The sequence below is a fragment of the Taudactylus pleione genome, unplaced genomic scaffold, assembly GCF_031769625.1.
Source record: "Taudactylus pleione unplaced genomic scaffold, aTauple2 ptg000504l, whole genome shotgun sequence".
NCBI lineage: Eukaryota > Metazoa > Chordata > Amphibia > Anura > Myobatrachidae > Taudactylus > Taudactylus pleione.
The window spans coordinates 68,649-94,280 of NW_028284906.1; the positions used below are offsets into that span (position 1 = coordinate 68,649).

Consider the following 25,632-nt stretch of genomic DNA (forward strand, 5'->3'; position numbering starts at 1 on the left):
GTTGGCCAAAGGCTGCAATGAGCTGTCTGATTACTAAGCAGCAGTAGAGTCAGTTACTCACAATACACCACACAATATCACTTATACACATTACACCATACAGTAAAGCCACTTATACAGAGAATGGACTTCGGGCTCAAACAGGCATATCGATCCAAAATATGGTCTGCATTCGGAATGATGGCTCCTGATGTAAGAGATACACCAGAGAGTGTGGGAAGACTGGTCAGATCTCTGGGCTGGTAACACACAGTGACATGATGTGAGGGGGAGAGCAGGAGTATAATAGAAGATGATGGCAACTGATGTATGACATACACCAGAGAGTGTGGGGAGGAGACCGGTCAGATCTCTGGGCTGGTAACACACAGTGACATGATGTGAGGGGGAGAGCAGGAGTATAATAGGGGCTGATGGCTCCTGATGTATGAGATACACCAGAGAGTGTGGGGAGGAGACTGGTCAGATCTCTGGGCTGGTAACACACAGTGACATGATGTGAGGGGGGAGAGCAGGAGTATAATAAGGGCTGATGGCTCCTGATGTATGAGATACACCAGAGAGTGTGGGGAGGAGACTGGTCAGATCTCTGGGCTGGTAACACACAGTGACATGATGTGAGGAGAGCAGGAGTATAATAGGGGCTGATGGCTCCTGATGTATGAGATACACCAGAGAGTGTGGGGAGGAGACTGGTCAGACCTCTGGGCTGGTAACACACAGTGACATGATGTGAGGGGGAGAGCAGGAGTATAATAGGGGCTGACGGAACCATTAGTGTGTACTGACAGACGAGGGTGGATGATAACAGATTGTTGTAGTGACTCATCTGTGCTGATATCTGTAGGGATTTCCTCCTCCTTACACTGCTGATCATCCCTCACATTCGTATCCTCTTTTCCCTCTATATCTTCTTCCTTTACATCAGTCATATTATAAAACCCACAAAAAATTAAATAATACTCAAATAACAATAAATTATATCAGACATTAGTAAAAGAGAAGAATATCAGTGTGTAATTGTGGTGTTACCTGTGTATTACATTATTCTGACAGTCACCACTATAAATATACTATGTATCATTACTGGGCTTGACAAATCCCAGGAGCCTGGTGACCATATTTTACAGAGAGGGGGGAAGCAGATCTATGTCAGCCCCAGTGGAGATTCAATGGCATGCCTGTAATACTGCACAGGAGTACATGTGCTGTCGCCTGTGGTGCTGCTGTGTCTTTATGCCCCAGCCTGCGCTGACTCCTCTTGTCCGTCCTGTGCTGACTCCTCCTGTCAGTCCTGGCCTTTGCTGACTCCTGTCTGTTCTAGGCTGTGCTGACTCCTCCTGTCCATCCTGGCCTGTGCTAACTCCTACTGTCCATCCTGGCCTTCGCTGACTCCTATCCGTCCTAGCCTGTGCTGACTCCTCCTGTCCATCCTGGCCTGTGCTGACTCCTCCTGTCCATCCTGTGCTGACTCCTCCTGTCGGTCCTAGCCTGTGCTGACTCCTCCTGTCCATCCTGGCCTGTGCTGACTCCTCCTGCCCATTCAGCCTCATCTGACCACCTCCTGGATCGCTAGAGCCTTTGCTGGATCTGAAGGAAGGCCTGCAGCGAATGGCAACTGGAGGATGAAGGGAGGTGGGCCTAGGGAGGATCGCTGCCTCAGCCCGCCAAAACCTCAAAGTAAGGCGCCTGAGAGCAGTGAGGGGAGGAGCCTCCTGTGTGCTACAGGGAAGGCGTCCTCCCCTGGCAGGCCATTAACCCCTGGGATGCTGGAGTATGTTCCGCAACACTCCAGCCCCACATCCCTGATGGTCTAGTGTGAGCACAGGCTCCGTGCCTGGCTCAACTATGCTGCCATCCCCAGGGAGCCCCCAGCCCTGGGGACGCTGGACTGTGTGACAGCGGGAGCCTACCACAGAAGCCCGTTGCTTACCTCATGCTGTCCCCCATAGGTCCGGCCACAGTCCACGGCCCCTAGGAGTTCCGCTAGCTGGAACCCACAAGACCCCGCCGAGTTCCCCTGATCATTACCGGTGGTCGGCACCGGCGGGGGTGTCGGAGTGGTAGCATGGATGTCTGCTGGACTGTCCATGCTAATGCTCTTGGAAGAGAAACACAGCCCCCCTGTGCGGTAACCCTGCTCCGGCCATGCACCTACTGAAAACTGAGGTGCCTTGGCCTGGGGGCGGGTATAGGAGGGTGCCCGGTGCATCCTTGGATGAAACACTTAACTGTGTGGTGCCCATGGCGGAGCTAAGCCTATACCCCAAGGTATCCCTGTGGATCCCTAAGGAACCTGGAGTATAAACATAAAATATATAAGGACAATAACGTAGCCCAACAAGAGACTATTTTGAAACGTAGACAACATAACATAAGGGCCCTACTCTGTTTATTGGATGGGTGAGACATGGGCGTTAGAATTCCCCCCATCTCTTGCATTCCTTATGCCTTCTGTAGTATAGTGGTCACCACACAATAGCTACTAAGAGGCTTATTCACTGAACGTGGCGACTTCATCTTTCAAATGAGTAGCGTGTATCAGGATTGGGGAGAACAAGCACAATTACTGTATGGAGAACTGAGGAAACTGGCAGAGCATAGCACCAGAGAAACGCATTAAGGCTGATTTATGGAGCGGTTTGTGGTTTACAACTAACCTCCTTGTGCTGACTTTATGCCGGAGCTGTAAAGGAGATTTATATTATTGTCAAATCTGAGTCACGGACCTACCATCTGAGCTCCTGTGACGCGAGTGTGTGGGATAACCAAATGGAGATCGCCGACTGCTGCAAGGTCGCTGAATACCGGGAGCCATCCAGCCCAAATGGGGAGCGTGTAAGTAATACGCAGCCTGATCAGCTGCGTGTTTATTACTGTACCGGATTTTACACACCATCAGGGCGGTTATTGAGTTCTGCTCCCCTAACAGCAATTATCAATTGTAAAAGACTGCAGCTAATACCACATCTCTAATAGGAGAAGCTCCTCTCCCCACCTCTTTTGCTATACATAAGGACTTCCGCAATTCAGCTCTTTATTTTTTCCAGAGGAACAAGCCAGACCAGTAATTGGATAATACCATAGAAATACATATAAATTATATATTTTCTGTGACCAAATGATAACACCAGGATTCGAACTTGGGATGGTGTGTTGAATGTGGTGGTGCCCCAGCCGACAGCTATTTTGAGCAGTGAGATGATCGGGGACCAGTAATTACCCCTAGCTGAGGGTACATTCTTCCTGGATATATTCCTGCATTAGTTACCTGGATTAAGATCTTTTATTATTAATATCTCCAATAAAGCTAACCACTATTTATTGGCATCTTTAACCACTTAACTGACAAATTCTTTTTCCAAAAACCGCTCCAAAATTGGCGGTTTCTTTTATGATTGAATTAGATCAAGAACATAATTTTAAACTTATCCATCACTATTATTTTTTTTTAAAACGCAGTATACCATAAAAAATAGGATTTTGGTACTTACCGATAAATCCCTTTCTCCAATTCCACAGGGGACACTGGAGCCTCAGTACAATGGGGTATAGGAGTGTGTTAACTGGGAGCTGGCACCTTTAAATAAAAAACTACTGGTAGCTAGCTCCTTCCCCTCTATACCCCCCCCCCAGGTCAGTCTAAAAACAACTATGCCCGAGGGGAGCTGGAAAGTAAGGAGGAGACAGAAAAGCTACATTAATCACATATACCTAAAGAAAACAAACGTATACTTGAAAACAAGAACAGTTCAGTCAGACAACATTAAATGCAAACCAGCGTCTGAACCTGTAAAACAGTAACAATGCAGGCAGAACAGCGCAGGGTGGGTGTCCAGTGTCCCCTGTGGAATCGGAGAAAGGGAATTTATCGGTAAGTACCAAAATTCTATTTTCTCCTTCATCCACCAGGGGACACTGGGGCCTCAGTACAATGGGGACGTCCCAGAGCTTACATCCCGGGTTAGAGAGCACTGAGAGCCCTGCAATACCGCAGGGCCAAACTCCAAAGCAGAGGCCGCAAAAGTATCAAAACTATAGAATCTTAGGAAGGTATGCTAGCCTGACCAAGTGGCTGCTCTACAAAGCTGGTTTAAGGAAACCCCACGAGCAGCCGCCCAAGAAGGACCTACCGAGCGCGTAGAATGCGCTGTAATAGGACCTGGTGGTTGTTTGGAAGCCACCACATAAGCTTGTCTGATAGTGAAGCGAATCCATCTAGAAATGGTCTGTTTGGAGGCCGGCCAACCGGGACGGGCCACATCAAACCGAATAAACAAAGCATCGGATTTACGGAGGGAGGCAGCCCTGTCAACGTAAATCCTGAGTGCTCCGACTACATCCAAGGATCTTGAATTTGAAGAGTCATCCTTAAACACCGGAACCACGATAGGCTGGTTTATATGAAAGGCCGTCACCACTTTGGGGAGAAAATCCCTTTGAGTACGCAGCTCCGCCCTATCTTCGTGGAAAATAAGGTAAGGAGGGCGGCAGGATAAAGCACGGTGTTCTGATACGCCTTGCCGAAGCGAGTGCCAACAGCAGAACCACCTTCCAGGTTAAGTACTTTATCTCTACTCTCTGTAATGGCTCAAAAGTATCAGACTGGAGGAAGGCCAACACCAAATCTAAATCCCATGGTGCCGTGGGAGGCACAAAAGGGGGTTGAATCCTGACAACTCCTTGAAGAAAAGTCTGTATATCCGTAAGCAAAGCCAATTTTCTCTGAAAAAAAATTGACAATGCGGATACCTGTACTTTTAACGAACCAAGACGAAGGCCTGCTGTGAGACCAGCTTGAAGAAAAAGGAGATGTGATACTTTAAAGACTGACGGAGGAGAATTACATCTCTCACACAGGCAACATATGTCTTCCATATGCGGTAGTAATTTTGAGAAGTGACTTCCTACCTAGCCCGAATCATTGTGTGAATCACACTAGACGGAATACCCTTTTTCCTGAGGACGGCCCTTTCAGTAGCCAGGTCGTCAAACGAAGCTGCCTTAAGTCATGATAAACAAACGGGCCCTGAAGAAGGAGGTCGTCCTGATGAGGCAGTGGCCACGGCTCGTCTATTAACAGATTCTGTATCTGGGAGTACCACGCTTGTCTGGGCCAATCTGGTGCTATCAAGAGCACCTTGATCCCTTCTCACTTGATTCTTTGAAGCAAGCGTGGAATGAGCGGAAACAAAGGGAATAGGTAGATGTAATGAAACTTCCACGGAGCCGTCAGTGCGTCCACTGCAGCTGCCCGTGGGTCTCTTGTTCTGGAGTAGTAAACTGGTAATTGGTGGTTTAACCTTGATGCCATAAGGTCGGCTTGAGGACAGCCCCACCTCAGAGTTAGTTGCTGGAACACCTGAGAATTGAGTGACCATTCCCCTGGATGAACGTCCTGCCGACTGAGGTAGTCGGCCTCCCAGTTTTCTACTCCTGGGATGAAGATTGCAGAAATCGCCACTGCGAATTCCTCTGCCCAAAGCAGAATCCTTGTTACCTCCCTCATAGCGGCTCTGCTCTTTGTGCCGCCCTGCCTGTTTATATACGCCACTGCAGTGGCGTAGTCCGACTGGACTCTGATTGCCTCACCCTCCAGCAGCGGATGTGCCAGCTGGAGAGCATAAAGTACAGCTCTCAACTCTAGGACATTTATAGACAATCTGGCTTCCTGCTGCGTCCAGTGCCCCTGAAAATGCTTTCCCAAAGTCTCTGCTCCCCAGCCCCAGACTTGTCAGTGGTGAGGAGGGTCCAATCCCACACTGCAAACCTTCTTCCCACCAGCAGGTGGGAAGGGTTCAACCACCAAATGATAGATGTTCGAGTCTGAGGCACCAGGAGAGTTCTCTGATGGAGAAAGAGGTGGGATCCTGACCACTGGGAGGGGAGATCCAGTTGAAAAGGACGGGCGTGAAATCTTGCATACTGAATCGCCTCGAAGTCCGCCACCATCTTCCCAAGAAGGCGGATACAGAGATGTACAGACACTCGGTGATGTTGTAAGACCAGGCGCACCATATGCTGAATGGAGGCAGCCTTGTCTTGAGGCAGGAAAACTTTTTGTTGCGCTGTGTCCAGTATCATTCCCAGGAAAAGGAAGCACTGTGTAGGGATCAGGGATGACTTTTTGAAATTTAGTATCCAACCGTGTTGCAAGAGGATGCTCTGAGTTAAGTGAATGTCCCTCAACAGCCGAGCTTCTGATGAGGCTTTTATCAAGAGATCGTCTAAGTATGGAACAATGACGACCCCCTGTCCATGCAGCAGGGCCATCATTGCTGCCATAACTTTTGTGAATACTCTTGGAGCTGACGAAAGTCCGAAAGGTAGGGCCTGGAATTGAAAATGCGAGTCTAGGACCGCAAAACAAAGGAAGGCCTGATGGGGGGGCCAGATGGGGATGTGGAGATAAGCATCCTTTATGTCTAAGGACACCAGAAATTCGTTCCTGTTGAGACCCGCTATAACGGATTGGAGAGATTCCATCTTGAATTTGAAAACTCGAAGATGAGGGTTTAAATCCTTGAGATTGAGTATGGGTCTTAAGGAGCCATCCAGTTTGGGCACCACAAACAGGCTGGAATAAAACCCTTGACCTCTCTGGTGGGTTGGAACATTCACTATTACCTGAGACAATAACAGCTTTTGTATTGCCTCCTGAATCTCTCCTCGTTTTTCTGCAACCAGAGGTAAACCGGTTTTGAAAAAGCGAGGAGGTTGGACCCTGAAGTCCAACTTCAGGCCGTGAATAATGATGTCCCTGACCCAGGCGTCCTGGCAAGACTGGATCCAAATCTCCTTGAAATGTAAAAGGCGCGCCCCAACCCTGAGATCCCCCAAATGAGAAGGACGTCATGTGGCAGGCTTTGCAGCTGCCTTGTTCTGCTGTGTGTTGGAGGCGGCTGATGCTGAAGCTCTACCTCGGCCTCTGGAGAAGGCTGGGCCTCCTCTGGAACGCCCTCTAAATCTTCCAGAGGCACGAAAGGAGGGACCAGTTAAAGGTCCTCTAGTAGGAGCTGCAGATGGTAGGTAAGTGGATTTCCCACCTGTAGCCTGCGAGATCCACTTATCTAATTCCGATCCGAAAAGTACCTCCCCAGTAAAAGGAAGGGCCTTTACCGCTCTCTTGGACTCTGCGTCTGCTTGTCATTGACGCAGCCACTAGGCCCTTCTAGCAGATATAGCTAATGCTGAAGATCTGGCGGATAGATTAGAAATGTCCTTAGATGCTTCTCCAAGGAAAGCAGCCGACTCTGCAATCTGTTCAGCTAACTGAATTAGGTAGTCAGTTTACGTACCTGTCTTCATCCCCTCTGCCAACTGCAGCGCCCAGGCTTCAATGGCCTTATTTACCCAACAACTAACTAGTGCTGGACGCATCAAAACCCCTGCAACTGTACACAAGGATTTTAATGTGTGTTCCATCTTCCTATCCGAGGTTTCCTTTAGGGAAACTGCGCCAGGCACCGGAAGCACGGTTTTCTTGGAAAGACGGGCTACTGATGGGTCCACTGCTGGAGGAGTTTCACATAATCTCCTACTGTCAGGTGGGATAGGGTAATAAGACAGATATTTCTTAGAAATTTGAAATTTTTTGTCTGGGTGTTTCCATGCGGAAGAAAGAATCTCATCCAGCTCTTCCGAAGCTTGAAAAGTAACAGACTATTTAAATCTTTTACCGAAAATAGATGGTTTTTCAGTAACCTCTAAATCCTCTACATGTAACACCTGGCGTACTGCTGTAATTAAAGCATCCACGCCCTGAGATGCAGGTTCGGGGTCCTCAGGAATGTAAATTTCCTCTTCCTGAACCTCGCCCTCTTCAGGGTCCTGCAACTCCTCATCCTCTGATTCATCCCAGCGTAAGGGGTTATGAATCAATCTCTTACTAAGGACCTGAGCAGGAGAAGAAGCAGGCGAAGCCTGGGACATTGCTTTTGTAAGTCCCTCAACAGATCTGGCCAGAGAGCGAGCCCAATCTGGTTCAGCTGTTGTCTGTCTTAGCCTCTCCCTGTCTTGCAAGCTGCTTCCAGCTCTGATGACAGATTTGATATAACTGAAGTCAACTGATCAGACCACATAGGCTGAACTACAAGATCAGTATCTTGAGGTATAGACACACATTTGTCACACAGTAAGGAAGCATTAGACTGTCCCTGTGTGAATTTCTCACCACAAGTCTGGCAAGAAAAAGACTTTTGGGCAGCATTAGACCCCTTGGTAGACATGTCTATAGCACAGACACCACACCCATACACACAGAGAAAAGGACAGTAAGACTGCAATAACAGATTATACAATCACACTACACAGAGACCCTGCTGAAAGGGGCACAGAGGGAGATAAACTATTATCTTTGCAGCGATAACAGAATAGTACTGATAACAAGAAAAAACTGCAAGTGCTGATACACAGAGTACTAGCCTGACTCCTGACACAGCTCTCTCTCCACCCTGTAGTGCATGTAAAATGGCCACCAGCGTCCTTCTGGAAGCACTGAGGCTGCTGGGAGGCAGGAGCAGAAGAAAAACTTAGGCTCCGCCCACCCACTATGGCGCTCTCAGCGCAAGCGGAGCGCACAGTGGATGCCCGCCTAAACACTTGTCCTGGCTCCTCTGCTAACCAGAGCCAGGGATACACTGACCTTAGCCCTGCCTGTGCTGCCGGCGGCAGGCATGTGCTACGGGGTCCCGTGACGTGCACTGCATGCAGCGCGTCTTTGGGCACCCCAGAGACTGAGGTCTCTGTAGCAGGAGACCTCAGCGCAAACCGCATGCAGTAGCGGTGAGGTCTCCCCGGCAGCTCCATCGGCGCAGACAGGCAGGGGCAGTAGGATGCGTGTCTATTCCTCTTGCTGATAGCAGATCTTTGTAAAAACTTTTCAGAGCCCTAAGGAGGCTTATGTCCAGCTCCCAGGGCACATTTTTTAGACTGACCTGGGGGGTATAGAGGGGAAGGAGCCAGCTACCAGTAGTTTTTTATTTAAAGGTGCCAGCTCCTGGTTAACACACTCCTATACCCCATTGTACTGAGGCTCCAGTGTCCCCTGGTGGATGAAGGAGAAATAGCAATTTTTATGTTATACTGTAGTGATGGCCATTGACAGCTGTATCATCGATGGTTCAATCATCGTTAGAAGCCATCAATTGTTTAGCGATTGGTGGAGATCTGTGTAGACCACAACTGCTGATGATTCCTAAACACCGATTGAGGGTTGTCATCGATGGTGTAACATTGATGCCCACCAGCAATGGCAAACCACTTTTCAGTCAGACCATCGATGGTTTGCAAACCATCAATGGTCAGTTGCCATCCCTAGTCAGAGGCTCTGCGATATCTATATATATATATAGAACATTTTTATAATATATATATATATATATATAAAAAACTGCTCTTGCTTACACACACATGTGTGTGTGTGTATATATATATATATATACACACATATACATATATATATACACACACACATATATATATATATACACATACATACATCTATATACACATACAGTCAGGTGCATAAATATTGGGACATTGACAGAATTTTCATATTTTGGCCTCTATTCACCACCACAATGGCTTTGAAATGAAACAAACAAGATTTTGCTTTAACTGCAGACTTTCAGATTTAATTTGAGGGTAATTACATCCAAATCAGGTGAACGGTGTAGGAATTACAATGGTTTCTATATGTGCCTCCCACTTTTTAAGGGGCCAAAAGTAATGGGACAAACTACACAATCCTAAATCTAACTTTCACTTTTTAATACTTTGTTGCAAATCCCTTGCAGGCAATTACAGCCTGAAGTCTGGAACGCATAGACATCACCAGACGCTGGGTTTCATCCCTGGTGATGCTCTGCCAGGCCTCTCCTGCAAATGTCTTCAGTTCCTGCTTGTTCTTGGGGCATTTTCCCTTCAGTTTTGTCTTCATCAAGTGAAATGCATGCTCAATCGGATTCAGGTCAGGGGATTGACTTGGCCATTGCATAACATTCCACTTTTTAGCCTTAAAAAAACTCTTTGGTTGCTTTTGCAGTATGCTTCGGCTCATTGTCCATCTGCACTATGAAGCGCCGTCCAATGAGTTCTGAAGCATCTGACTGAATATAAGCATATAATATTGCCCGAAACACTTCAGAATTCATTCTGCTGCTTTTGTCAGCAGTCACATCATCAATAAATACAAGGGAACCAGTTCCATTGGCAGCCATACATGCCCACACCATGACACTACCACCACCATGCTTCACTGATGAGGTGGTATGTTTGGATCATGAGTAGTTCCTTTCCTTCTCCATACTCCTCTCTTCCCATCACTCTGGTACAAGTTGATCTTTGTCTCATTTGTCCATAGAATGTTCCAGAATTGTAATGGCTTCTTTAGATGTTGTTTGGCAAACTCTAATCTGGTCTTCCTGTTTTTGAGCTCACCAATGGTTTACATCTTGTGGTGAACCCTCTATATTTACTCTTGTGAAGTCTTCTCTTGATTGTTGACTTTGACACATATACACCTACCTCCTGGAGAGTGTTCTTGATTTGGCCAACTGTTGTGAAGGGGTTTTTCTTCACCAGGGAAATAACTCTTCTGTCATTCACCACAGTTGTTTTCCGTGGTTTTCCGGGTCTTTTGGTGTTGCTGAGCTCTCCGGTGCGTTCTTTCTTTTTAAGAATGTTCCAAACAGTTGATTTGGCCACACCTAATGTTTTTGCTAGCTCTCTGATGAGTTTGTTTTGATTTTTCAGCCTAAAGATGGCTTGCTCCACTGATAGTGACAGCTCTTTGGATCTCATATTGGGAGTCGACAGCAACTGATTCCAAATGCAAATGTCACACCTAGAATCAACTCCAGACCTTTTACCTGCTTAATTGATAATGAAATAACGAGGGAATAGCCCACACCTGTCCATGAAATAGCTTTTGAGTTGATAGTCCCATTACTTTTGGCCCCTTAAAAAGTGGGAGGCACATATAGAAACCGTTGTAATTCCTACACCGTTCACCTGATTTGGATGTAATTACCCTCAAATTAAATCTGAAAGTCTGCAGTTAAAGCACATCTTGTTTGTTTCATTTCAAAGCCATTGTGGTGGTGAATAGAGGCCAAAATATGACAATTCTGTCAATGTCCCAATATTTATGCACCTGACTGTATGCGCCTAATCAGCCGTGTGTGATTAGTTTATTCCAGAGTGCCGCCGTGTGGATTACACATTATATAAATATATATAATTATGTCCTGGCCCTTATAAAAATGGGCATCATGGGGGAGGAGCAGCAGCTGTGGCCGGAGGGAGTGGCCCGGATACCTAGAACAGCTACCAGAGCCGCCGCTGCTGCTGTCTCTACATGGAGAGTGATCACTATATGATCACTGCCGGAGCAGCGGGAGGGTGTCCCGCTGGCTGCCTGGACACATAGAGCTGCTGCTTCTACACAGTGATCACTGTGTTCCCGGAGCCGCAGCGGGAGAGTGTTCCGCTGGCGGCCCAGATACATAGCAGCAGCGGCAGGTACCAGAGCCTCCGCTGCTGCTTCTCACTGAAGGGGGTGGGGCTGGCTGGGCTGCCCGATCACTGCTGGCCACAGTGATCGGGTTACAGCAGCAGCTGCGGCTATAGGAGCCCTGGCTGCTTCCTCTATGGAAGTGCACCAGGAGGGAGGTTCAGACGGTGCCCGATCACTGTGGCCAGCAGTGATCGGGACACAAAGGAGGTGGAGCCGCGGGTGTAGAGGGACCAGAAGGTCCCTCTGATATAGGCGGCAGTGGGAAGATTAACTTCCCATAGCCGCCTAGTGGCCATTTCTGACTGGTCGTATCAGATACGACCATGTCAGGGGAAACCCAGTCTGGTATGGTTGAATCTTATACGACCGTGCCAGGCAAGTGGTTAAAGAAGATTATCTTCAACTGATTATTTTGGAGGATTGCTTTGTAAACCAATTGTTTTTTCTAATGAATGTTTATATTAATATGCAATAATTGTGTTTTTTTAATTTATTACATATATATATATATATACACACACACACACAGTTTTAAGAGATTTATTATTATTGTAAATAAAATAAATTTATTAAAATATACAATTGTGTTCAATAAATGTAATGCACACCTTGTGGTGGAATTCATTCTATCTTATTTTCATGTTGTATGAAGAACACACTGATCACCGGACAACTTGTAAAGAGAAGGCACCATGTGTAACTTCATCTAGCTGCTCGGTCATGTTCCTTTAGTAATTAAACATATTGAGGGTTATCATTCCTCACTCATCGAGTGTTCTTTCCCTTTTTCCAAGTAGGAGACCTCACGGGCCAGGGATATTGTACAACCACAAACCCAATACAGATGCTGTTCTAATGTCAAGAACTCATTAATATCTCAATGACCCAATATAGTCAGTCCCATTTGACACTATTCACTACAGAGACTAACATGGCTCAGGTGTTCACCGAGAACCCCCGAAAGGAGGTATGGACTCTTCTGCTGACATCACGCAGCTCATAGTCCCCCCGTTCCTCCCTTTCCTGTGATGATCAGACATGACCAGCAGGAATAGATGACACAGAGGCACAAGGATATCACTGTCAGAATATAGAGATGACAAACAGGTATGAGGCACGAGGACATCACTGGCTGAATGCAGAACTGACATTGAGGAATGAGGATATCAGGAACCACTAACCGGAACTCGACAGGAAACAATGCTGGATCAGCAATCTAACTAATGGACCACACACACCTAACGACTGATTGTCTGATCATGCGATTGGATCTGATATGTCCATCCGCTGGTCAGAAATGACGACTATTGATGTTCTTAGATCCATCAGATTGTTGAAACTATACATGTTAAATTTCACCGATTTACAAATCCCAGTCATATTTTGGATCGTGATCGGAAAATCAGTGAAATCCAACATGTTCGATTTCGCCGTTCTCCGACCGGGCATCTAATTATCACAGAAACATGACAATCCATCACTGGTGTATGGGGCAATAAGACTAATACTCTGGCTCCAGTCTAGTCATTGATGAAGAAGTGTGCTCTGGCTGGGCTTGGTCATGTATCGGGGTCTTTAAAAATAACCTGAAGTTCTGATGCGCGACACCAAACACACAACTGCTGGAGCCGCAGAAGCAGAGAGGATTTGGGCTAAATTAACCCCCCCCCCCCCCCCAAAAAAAAAAAAACTCACAAAAACGTTCCCATGCTAGAGATTGTGCAGCTGTAATAGAAGACTGGACTGCTCCGAATACTAAGCACGCCAGGATTCATAGTCCTCTGCGAGTAGATCAGTAGTAAGGTCCAGGAAGGGCAGGAGCTTAGCAGTATATATATATATATATCTGTAATTGGTGACATCATCTGAGCCTTCTCCATTATAAACCGTCCTCTGACCACTCAAAACATCTTGAAGCTTTGTGTTGTAATTATGCCTGGCGAATAGTCCTACGGGCCACAGGATTTTGTATCTGTAATCTCCTAAGTAACCCAAATCCGTGCATCCACCCGGGAGATCCATGTCACTAGAGTGTGAGGCCTCATCCCGACTGCATCCGTGTCTATCTGTCTCCAGCCTGGTCGTCCTCTGCACGGGATGTAGAGCCCTACATTGGCCCCCTCAGCTCCTGGGTCCCATCTCGGTCTCTGCTCTCTCACCCACCTCAGGCTCCCCTGCCTTGAACCTTCTCCTCCTCTTGCCTCAGAGTCTCAGGGCTACAATTACTTGTCGGGGCCACCTCGGCCAGGATCTCACCTCTACTCCAGCTCTTCTCTAAATCAGACCTCCTATGCTGTGTCTGCTCTGATCTGCAGTCTCTCCTTGATCATATAATTCTGCCTGGATCCCATTACTCGAGACAAGGGGCAAAATGTATTACGTTGCAAATTTTTAGCGCAGGGCAAATTCAGACCTTCTCGCACATTTGGAAATGTAACAGGGTGCGAGTTAGAATGTCACAGTTTGACTCGCATGAGAGTTAAACTATCGGTAATCTCGGACCTTGTAATATGACTTTCATTACAAGGTGCGAGTCACACAGAAGCCTTCACAGAACAATGAAGGTTCCCAGGTGTCCTGGGGAGGTGGGGACCCGCCAATAAATGGGTTTCCCCTGTCCAGGGCACCCCAGGTATGGGCTGATACCCCAGGGCTATCCCCAGTACCCCTAAGCAGTGGGTGCAGGGCTGATTGTGTATACTATAGATAAAATAATATTGTTTTTTACAGATCACCTAGAAATCCCAACAAGCCTCCCCCGCATGCTGGTACTTGGAGAACAAGAAGTACCAGCATGGAGGGAATTAAGGGCCCACTGATCACCTGCAAAAGACATATTATAATAAAGTCAAGACTCACACACAGTGACAGTACACGTCTATTACACACTATCACACATACTCACCTTGTCACTGGTGTAGATCGTGTCCTCTTGTCCAGTAGAATCCATAGTGTTACCTGTAATATAAATCCATACTCACCTACCCCTTGGCTCCAGTCCTCCTCTGTCCCTGTAGGCATCGTCATCCATAACACAACAACCCGCCAATACCCGAGTCACGGACATGTATGAGGGCTCAGCTGCTGCACGTCACATAGAAATGAATTGGTTGAGGGTTCATTCGCTGAGGGAGACGAGCCCCCACCTCTCCCAGCCAATGAGCGGTTCCCACCACTGACTTAGATGTTAGGAAGCGCTGGGTAACCTCTAGTGACAGATCCGCAATGGGTGTGGCCACTGCCGGTACCAGCGCATGCACCCAACACCGGCTTCTAGGGAGGAGCAGCTGCTGCTACAGTGTTACATGTCTACAGGTCATACATGTCACACATACAGCCCACAGGTTATACATGTCACACACACAGCTCCCAGGTCATACATGTGACACACATCCCACTGGCCATACATGTGTCACACACAACCCACAGGTCATACATGTCACACACACAGCTCCCAGGTCATACATGTGACACAAATCCCCCAGGTCATACATGTGTCACACGCAGTCCACAGGTCATACATGTGTCACACATCCCCCAGGTCTTACATGTGTCACACACAGTCCACAGGTCATACATGTGTCGCACACAGCCCACAGGTCATACATGTGTCACACACACAGCCCACAGGTCATACATGTGTGTCACACACACAGCCCACAGGTCATACATGTGTCACACACACAGCCCACAGGTCATACATGTGTCACACACACAGCCCACAGGTCATACATGTGTCACACACAGCCCACAGGTCATACATGTGTCACACACAGCCCACAAGTCATACATTTGACACACAGCCCACAGGTCATACATGTGACACACAGCCCACAGGTCATACATGTGTCACACACACACACAGCCCACAGGTCATACAAGTGTCATACACACAGCCCACAAGTCATACATGTGACACACAGCCCACAGGTCATACATGTGACACACAGCCCACAGGTCATACATGTGACACACACACACAGCCCACAGGTCACACATGTGTCACACAACGCCCACAGGTCATACATGTATAACACATACACACACATATATAACACATACATGTATGACGGGGGCAGCAGCCATATTATCCCGTCCGCGTTCTCCTCTCTCCTGCCCCACTGCGGCCTCCGTCATTTCCTGATACTGCACGCCGCCGCCGCCATTACTCTTCCTGGCAGCTGCCAGTTTCTCCCCTACTTCCCGGTGTCGGTGTCTCCGCGCTGCCGGTGCCCTGTGTGTGCTGAGGAGGGAGGGAGAGGCCGCTGCCTGACACTGAGGGGAGGGGGTGAGGTGAGTGGCGGCTGCCCGGTGCTTCCATACTCCGTACCCCGGCCTGTACCTCCATATATACCTCCTCCTAGCCCATATACCTCATATATATACCTCCTCCTAGCCCATATACCTCATATAGACCTCCTCCAACCTCATATATACCTCCTCCTAGCCCATATACCTCATATATACTGCCTCCTACCCTATATACCTCATGTAGACCTCCTCCTACAACATATACCTCATATATACCTCCTCCCGCCAAATATATACTTCCCATCCCATATATACCTCCTCTTCCCATATACCCCATATATACTTTCTCCTACCTCATATATACCTACATCCCATATATACCTCCTCCTGCCCCATATACCTCATATATACCTCCTCCTACCCCATATATACCTCCTCCTACTCTATACTGTATACCTCATATATACCTCCTCCTACCCCATATACATTATATATACCTACTTCTACCCCATATATACCTCCTCCTACTCTATACTGTATACCTCATATATACCTCCTCCTACCCCATATGTACCTCCTCCTACCCCATATCGCTCCTCCTACCCCTTATACCTACACCCCTATACAATACATAAATATATATACCCCTTCCACCCACTATACCTCTGCCCCATATACCTATATACATATATAGACACCCCCTCCCACCCACTACACCCCTATACATATATATCCCCATACACTCTGACCCCTGTATACTCCCCACTCTATACACCCCTATACATATATATCCCCATCCCACCCACTACACCTCTGCCCCCATATACATACACCCCTATATATATATATATATATATACCCTCCCACCCGCAACACTGGCTACCCCCCATATACTTACATCCCTATACATTTATATCTTTCTACACCCCTGCCTGCCACATATCTACACCCTTATATATATATATATGCCTCATAAAGCTATACAATATATATACATATATCTCCCCTCCACCCCACACCCCTTATATATCTATCCTATACATATATACACAACCATATTCAACATATGTATATATATATATATAATTGTGTGTGTGTGTGTATATATATATATACATATATACACATGCATATATCCCCATTCCACTATATAGTGTGTGTATGTATGTATATATATATATATATATATATATATTTATTTTTTAAATTTCTATACAGATTTTTAAAATTTATATTAGTATATCAATTTCTGTTTTTGCACACTGATATGTGGTGGTGGACTGTTATTATATAGCAGAGAGGGGACTGTACATCTGATATCTGTGATATTATCATTATTATATAGGGGAGAGGGGACCGTACAGTGATATATGAGGGGGAATAACACAGCTCCCAGCACACACTGATGTGTGGTATTATTATTATATAGGGGAGAGGGGACTGTACATTGATATATGAGGAGGAATAACACAGCTCCCAACACACACTGATATGTGGTATTATTATATAGGGGAGAGAGGACTGTACAGTGATATATGAGGAGGAATGACACAGCTCCCAGCACACACCGATATGTGGTATTTTTATTAGTATGTAGGGGCGAGGGGACTGTACAGTGATATATGAGGGGATTAATACAGCTCCCAGCACACACTGATATGTGGTATTATTATTAAATAGGGAAGAGGCGACCGTACAGTGCTCTATGAGAGGGGGCTCGGTATGATTCAATGACGACAACGGCTGCCCGGCAGGGGTGAAAATCCTGATCGTCCAAGGAAAATATTTCCTAGCCCTATTCTACCCCCTGACCCTCCTTTAGGGGTGCCTAACCCCTCCCCCAAGTGCCTAGCCCTAATCCCCCCCTTCCCCGCCGCCTAAACCTAAGTCCCTGGGGGGGTGCCTAGCCATAACCTCCTCCCGGGGGTGTCTAACCCTAACTCCCCTTCCCCTAGCCTAACCCTAACCTCCTGGGGGGGTGCCTAACCCTAAATCCCCCCCAGGGAGCCCTAAACCCGCGGCTGTCCGCACCCGGCTTACCTTCGATCGATAAGCCGGGTGGCGGGCTCCTGGCGTAGGTAAAATGACAGGCGTCGGGATTTCGACGCCTGTCATTTAACCCTCCCGGGATAAGACAGTCGGGAAGCCATCCGTCGGCTTCCAGACTACTTTCCTGAGGGGGACTAGCACAGCTCCCAGCACACACTGATATGTGGTATTATTATTATATAGGGAGAGGGGACTGTACAGTGATGTATGAGGGGGAATAACACAGCTCCCATCACACACTGATATGTGCTATTATTATTATATAGGGAGAGGGGACTGTACAGTGACATATGAGGGGCATTAACACAGCTCCCAGCACACACTGATATGTGGTATTATTATTATATAGGGGGAGGGGACCGTACAGTATTATGAGGGGGAATAACACAGCTCCCATCACACACTGATATGTGGTATTATTATATAGGGTAGAGGGGACTGTACAGTGATATATGAGGGGCATTAACACAGCTCCCAGCACACACTGATATATGCTATTATTATTATATAGGGAGAGGGGACCGTACAGTGATATATGAGGTGGAATAACACAGCTCCCAGCACACATTGATAGAGATGGGAGTTGGATGGAATGTGTGACATGATGGGGAGATGCACAGTATGATTCAAAGTTCACTTGACTATTTCTAATTAGCCAGTGTCTGTGAGGACCATGAACAAATCTCTGCTCCCCCATGTACTAACCCATAGTATACTTATAGTGGTGACTGTCAGACCACTCCTGTAACACACAGGTAATACCACATTTACTATATGGTCTGTAGGGCAGCTGTAATTAGTCTTCCACACTAATATTCTTCTCTTTTACTAACGTCTAATATCATTTATTGGTATTTAAGTGGTATTTTAATGTTTTGTAGGCTATATAGGATAAAGATATGACTGATATAAAGGAAGAAGATATAGAGGGAGAAGAAGAGACGTATATGAGGAGGAATCAATGTATGGAGGAGGAAATCCCCACAGATATCAGCACAGGTGAGTAATAAACACTTTTTACATAAGTCACACATTCTCCTTGTTCAGTCACTACAGCAATCTCTTATCCTGCAGCCTCCTCTGTCACTACATACTAATGAGGGAAATGTATCTGCCCAGTGGTATAGTCAGGTCACAGATCTGCCCTGTCACACTGCTGGGGATGTGAGGACCCTAGACATAGTGTCACAGATCTGCCCTGTCACACTGCTGGGGATGTGGGGACCCTAGACGTAATGTCACAGATCTACCCTGTCACACTGCGGGGACCCTTAGAGATACTTTGTACCATATATTTTGGGAATATCTTAAAATTAAACACTTATGACAGATGACATAAAGATACATTTCCCATTGATCCAACCTGTTTATTGCAACATTTATGTAATGCCTCCTTATATACTTGGTAAATGCACCATAGGGAGTTACCTAGAGACCTTTCCCCATTCAGTATATATGGTTAGGTTACTGTACACACATCACCTGATAATCACATATATACAATGTACTCAGTTACTGTGTGTCTCCTACAGATGGACCCAGTAACAGATATACCCCAGAGAGATGTCCCCGTCCTCTTTATTCCCAGGACTGTACAGAGGAGAATCACAGGACCCTACAGGAGGATCAGGTAATATAGGCTTTTCCAAAAGATCGAAATACCAAGGGTCTTCATTAATTGACCTGCACTAATCTGCATCTAATTGATTGTCTTACATGCTTTCATAATATTTATTCTGATATAATTTACTCAGACATAATTAAGTGTTATTTTGTTGTTTTGTGGGTATTTTAGGATGAAGACCTGATTGTTATGAAGGCAGAAGACATAGAGGGAGAAGAGACGTATGTGACTGATATGAAGAAAGAGGATATAGAAGGAGAAGAAGAGACGTATGTGACTGATAATAAGGCAGAAGATATAGAGGGAGAAGAGACGTATGTGACTGACATGAAGGCAGAAGATATAGAGGGAGAAGAAGAGATGTATGTGACTGATATGAAGGCAGAAGATATAGAGGGAGAAGAAGAGACGTATATGACTATGAAGGCAGAAGATACAGAGGGAGAAGAGACGTATGTGACTGATATGAAGGCAGAAGATACAGAGGGAGAAGAGACGTATGTGACTGATATAAAGGCAGAAGATATAGAGGGAGAAGAAGAGACGTATGCGACTGAAATGAAGGCAGGAGATATAGAGGGAGAAGAAGAGATGTATGTGAGGGGTGATCAGCAGTGTAAGGAGGAGGAAATCCCTACAGATATCAGCACAGGTGAGTAATAAACACTTATTACAGAAAAGAGTCACATACAGTCAGGTGCATAGATATTGGGACATTGACAGAATTTTCATATTTTGGCCTCTTTTCACCACCACAATGGCTTTGAAATGAAACAAACAAGATGTGCTTTAACTGCAGACTTTCAGATTTAATTTGAAGGTAATTACATCCATATCAGGTGAACGGTGTAGGAATTACAACGGTTTCTATATGTGCCTCCCACTTTTTAAGGTACCTAAAGTAATGGGACTATCAACTCAAAAGCTATTTCTTGGACAGTTGTGGGTTATTCCCTTGTTATTTCATTATCAATTAAGCAGGTAAAAGGTGTGGAGTTGATTCTAGGTGTGACATTTGCATTTGGAATCAGTTGCTGTCGACTCTCAATATGAGATCCAAAGAGCTGTCACTATCAGTGAAGCAAGCCATCATTAGGCTGCAAAATCAAAACAAACCCATCAGAGAGATAGCCAAAACATTAGATGTGGCCAAATCAACTGTTTGGAACATTCTTAAAAAGAAAGAACGCATCGGAGAGCTCAGCAACACCAAAAGACCTGGAAGACCACGGAAAACAACTGTGGTGGGATGACAGAAGAATTATTTCCCTGGTGAAGAAAAACCCCTTTACAACAGTTGTCCAAATCAAGAACACTCTCCAGGAGGTAGGTGTATATGTGTCAAAGTCAACAATCAAGAGAAGACTTCACAAGAGTGAATATAGAGGGTTCACCACAAGATGTAAACCATTGGTGAGACTCATAAACAGGAAGACCAGATTAGAGTTTGCCAAACAACATCTAAAAAAGCCATTACAGTTCTGGAACAACATCCTATGGACAGATGAGACAAAGATCAACTTGTACTAGAGTGATGGGAAGAGAAGAGTATGGAGAAGGAAAGGAACTGCTCATGATCCAAAACATACCACCTCATCAGTGAAGCATGGTGGTGGTAGTGTCATGGTGTGGGCTTGTATGGCTGCCAATGGAACTGGTTCCCTTGTATTTATTGATGATGTGACTGCTGACAAAAGCAGCAGAATGAATTCTGAAGTGTTTCGGGCAATATTATATGCTCATATTCAGTCAAATGCTTCAGAACTTATTGGACGGCGCTTCACAGTGCAGATGGACAATGACCCAAAGCATACTGCAAAAGCAACCAAAGAGTTTTTTAAGGCTAAAAAGTGGAATGTTATGCAGTGGCCAAGTCAATCCCCTGACCTGAATCCGATTGAGCATGCATTTCACTTGATGAAGACAAAACTGAAGGGAAAATGCCCCAAGAACAAGCAGGAACTGAAGAAATTTGCAGTAGAGGCCTGGCACAGCATCACCAGGGATGAAACCCAGCGTCTGGTGATGTCTATGCGTTCCAGACTACAGGCTGTAATTGCCTGCAAAGGATTTGCAACAAAGTATTAAAAAGTGAAAGTTAGATTTAGGATTGTTTAGTTTGTCCCATTACTTTTGGCCCCTTAAAAAGTGGGAGGCACATATAGAAACCGTTGTAATTCCTACACCGTTCACCTGATTTGGATGTAATTACCCGCAAATTAAATCTGAAAGTCTGCAGGTAAATCTCATCTTGTTTGTTTCATTTCAAAGCCATTGTGGTGGTGAATAGAGGCCAAAATATGAAAATTCTGTCAATGTCCCAATATTTATGCACCTGACTGTATTCTCCTTGCTCAGTTGCTGCAGCAATCTGATATCCTACACCCTTCTCTGTTAACGAACAGTTTGTTGATATGTAAATCTAATTGGAGGTGGGTACTGCAGATCCGTCCACCCAATGACAGACATAGGGACAGGACAGCACTTGCTTCCCGGACACCTCCGGAGGCCGCACCCCAGTCTGTGGAGCCCAGCCCTTTTGCCCCTCCTGTGTTCAGGGGCCTCTAGCTGATGAGGGGCGACCGGCTTTTTGCACCCAAGGATGCTAGTGTTGGGTTTTCTGAGCACACCCTCCCCTAGGGACAGCTTCTGATCGTCCCATGGTCCAGTGTCCGTAAGATTGGATGAAAGAATAAACAGTTGGCGCTGATTAACACTACTGTTAATAATAATAAACCCTTCGGACTGGTTAAGCAGCTGTTCAAAAAAATAAACTCTGCAGCTTCATAAATATGAACCAAAGAAAAACATCACATGAACTGCGCTATACCAGTCTGTGATAAATATAATTCCCAGGTGCAGTTCAGAAGAATATATAATTTATTAAATGCTGTCTAATAAAAAATAGTTATACAATATTACATGGGTCCCAGCATAATAAAATATTTTTACAATACAGGTGGAGTCTTCCATATCCAAAATGCTTGGGATGAGGGGTATTTTGGATATCGGAATATTCTGTATTTCGGAATAATTGCATACCATATTGAAATGCCTTAGGAATAGGGCCCAAATCTAAACACAAAATGCATTTATGTATTATATACACCTTATACACACAGCCTGAAGGTAATTTTATACAATTCAATAATTTTGTGGCTCAAACAAAGTTTGTGTACATACATGAAATTCATTTATGGGTCATATACACCTTGTACACAGCCTATAGGTAATTTTATACTTTAATAATTTTGTGACTTAAACAAAGTTTGTGTACATTGAGCCATCAAAAATCAAAGCTTTAATTATCTCAGTCATGCCAAAATAATTCCGTATTTCGAAATATTCCGTATTTCGGAATATTTGGATATGGGACACTCAACCTGTAATAAATCTATTAATATATATTCATCAATATACATCAAAACAACATCCAAGTAGGACTAACCGCTTCATCTCACAATCATATAGAGTAATCCCAATGTCTGTGAAAAATAATAATTGGAATGGTTGTATAATCCTTTTAAAAGTCACTGTCCAGATTCTCAGCTTGCTGATAAGATAAGTGTTACTGGATGTACACCGTAGTTAGGTGGGACAGGCTTATGTCACAGTCAGATGCCAGCACTAACCCCGATAGTATACAGAGGGGTTTATGTTATCACTGTACTGTGTTATCACTGCATGTTGCTCTCATGTTACAGAGTAACCAGCACAAATGATTATAATAAAGCTGTAATCCCTGCTCCATACATAACAGCGTAACATGTCAGGTGATGTGTTACATTGTACCTTAGAGCATCGTGAGTTTATCCAATTGATGGTGATATCAGGACCTTTGATATGTCTTTATTGAAAAATTATATTTATGGGACATTTATATATTTATTTTATTCCCAGCAGATGGATGTAACAGCAGAATTATCTCACAGGAGAATATTATTTTATCTTCTATTTCACAATCTGGAGTTAATGACATCAAACAAGATTCTCCAGGAGAAAACCCCATTACCCCAATTATACATCCAGTACCTCAGAGTGCAGATGTATCACCTAATCCTGCTTATAAAGAGGAATGTTCTCCTGGTACATCTATTACAGCTCTTAGGGTAGATAAAGTATTTCCCTCTTCTATAGATGCCATATGTAGTACACAGAACATAAAGCTTATTGCCCATCAGGCAGCTAAGGCAGGTGAGAGGCCATTTCCATGTTCTGAGTGTGGGAAATGTTTTACATACAAATCGCATCTTGTTACACATCAAAGAAGTCACACAGGTGAGACACCATTTCCATGCTCTGAGTGTGGGAAATGTTTTACACAGAAATCACATCTTGTTATACATCAGAGACTTCACACAGGGGAGAAGCCATTTATATGTTCTGAGTGTAGGAAATGTTTTACAGAGAAATCCGAACTTGTCAGACATCAGAGAAGTCACACAGGTGAGAAACTATTTCCATGTTCTGAGTGTGGGAAATGTTTCACACGGAAATCACAACTTGTTGCACATCAGAGAAGTCACACAGGTGAGACCCCATTTCCATGCTCTGAGTGTGGGAAATGTTTTAGACAGAAATCAAATCTTGTTATACATGAGAGAAGTCACACAGGTGAGAAACCATTTATATGTTCTGAGTGTGGGAAATGTTTTGCACAGAAATCAAAACTTGATATACATGAGAGAAGTCACACAGGTGAGAAACCATTTATATGTTCTGAGTGTGGGAAATGTTTTACACGGAAATCAGATCTTGTTGTACATGAGAGAAGTCACACAGGCGAGAAACCATTTATATGTTCTGAGTGTTGGAAATGTTTTACACATAAATCAGGTCTTGTTAGACATCAGAGAAGTCACACAGGTGAGAGGCCATTTCCATGTTCTGAGTGTGGGAAATGTTTTATGCGGAAATCACATCTTGTTATACATCAGAGAAGTCACACAGGTGAGAAACCGTTTTCATGTCCTGAGTGTGGGAAATATTTTACACATAAATCAGGTCTTGTTATACATCAGAGACGTCACACATATTAGCTACTTTCATGTTTTGATCATCAGAAATGACAGAAATTAGGTCTCATTAGACCATCCTTTATTTACACTAGAGAAACCGTGTTTACAAATGGAAATCTATTTTTTTTAACATAGTGTTTCTCCTGGCCCGGGCGCTTCACTGACCTCTGACGTATCTATGAAAAACATTATTGATCGGCGCCAATTAATCTACTTGGTGTAGAACTTAATTGCCTGCTGCTTCTAAAAAAAATAAGGGAATTACTCAACCCAATATAATTTACAACAAAAGAGAATGGAAAGCGCTAGCACACTGTTCTTGCATATATATGTGTGTGTATATATATATATATATATATATATATACATACACACACACAATTATATATATATATATATTTATATTTATGTATTCCTTTCTTTGATGAAAGTGTAATATCAGCTAATTAGTAAACACTTATTGAGCCACAAATATTTCAGTCATGACTACATTAGACATTAGTTAATACAGAGCTAAAGATTAATTAGTATAAGTCTCCTATTTTATATTATACCGTCATTTAAAATAGCGCATGTCTTTTCAAACTTAAAAAATCCTTATTGATGTAAAGCACTAGGAAGACTGTTTCTCTATAAGCAGTAACAACAACTGTGTTCTAATCGTCAGTCACATAACGAAAAGTTCAATTTGTAACCTTGTTTCACAGCAATTTGTATTTCAGCAGCACAAAATAGTTGTTTTTAAGTATCAATATAATGAAGTAGTGGATTCTTATGTTCCGACAGCCCTGAGTTCTCCTGTTGATTTTAGCAAGGCTATTATACAGCTGTCTGCATTTAATTAGATCTAATGAGTAGAGCATTCCATTATTATGCAGCAGTTTAGATTCCAACAGGAAAAACGTTCCCCAGCTGATTCCAATGATAATATAACGGCTAGTTGTCCGCACAGCTCTCCACATTCACTTGGTACAGTTTCTAAGCAAATTTCAATGATAAAATCCCACAGTAACACCGAAGACTGGAATCTGCTTCAAACAGTAAGAAAACCAATCTCTAATAGTCGCTAATAAATAGGGCATGCAGGCCTCAAATGAAAATTATGTAGTTTACCACATCCTTTTTCTGCTGATTGAAGATGATTGTTATGTCCTTTAAAGGTTCTCTCCCCC

General features: G+C 44.7%; 1 protein-coding gene across 1 annotated transcript in view; it reads left to right on the forward strand.

Moving 5' to 3' along the window:
• The window catches only part of LOC148501719 (uncharacterized), a 91,633-nt gene extending 66,625 nt beyond the window's left edge, over positions 1-25,008 (forward strand). The window contains exon 7 of the mRNA XM_088450057.1: positions 23,637-25,008. Within this exon, the coding sequence (XP_088306183.1) occupies positions 23,637-24,481 (845 nt within the window). The 3' untranslated portion in view covers positions 24,482-25,008. The remainder of the gene's footprint in view (positions 1-23,636) is intronic.
• The last annotated feature ends 624 nt before the right edge of the window (positions 25,009-25,632 follow it).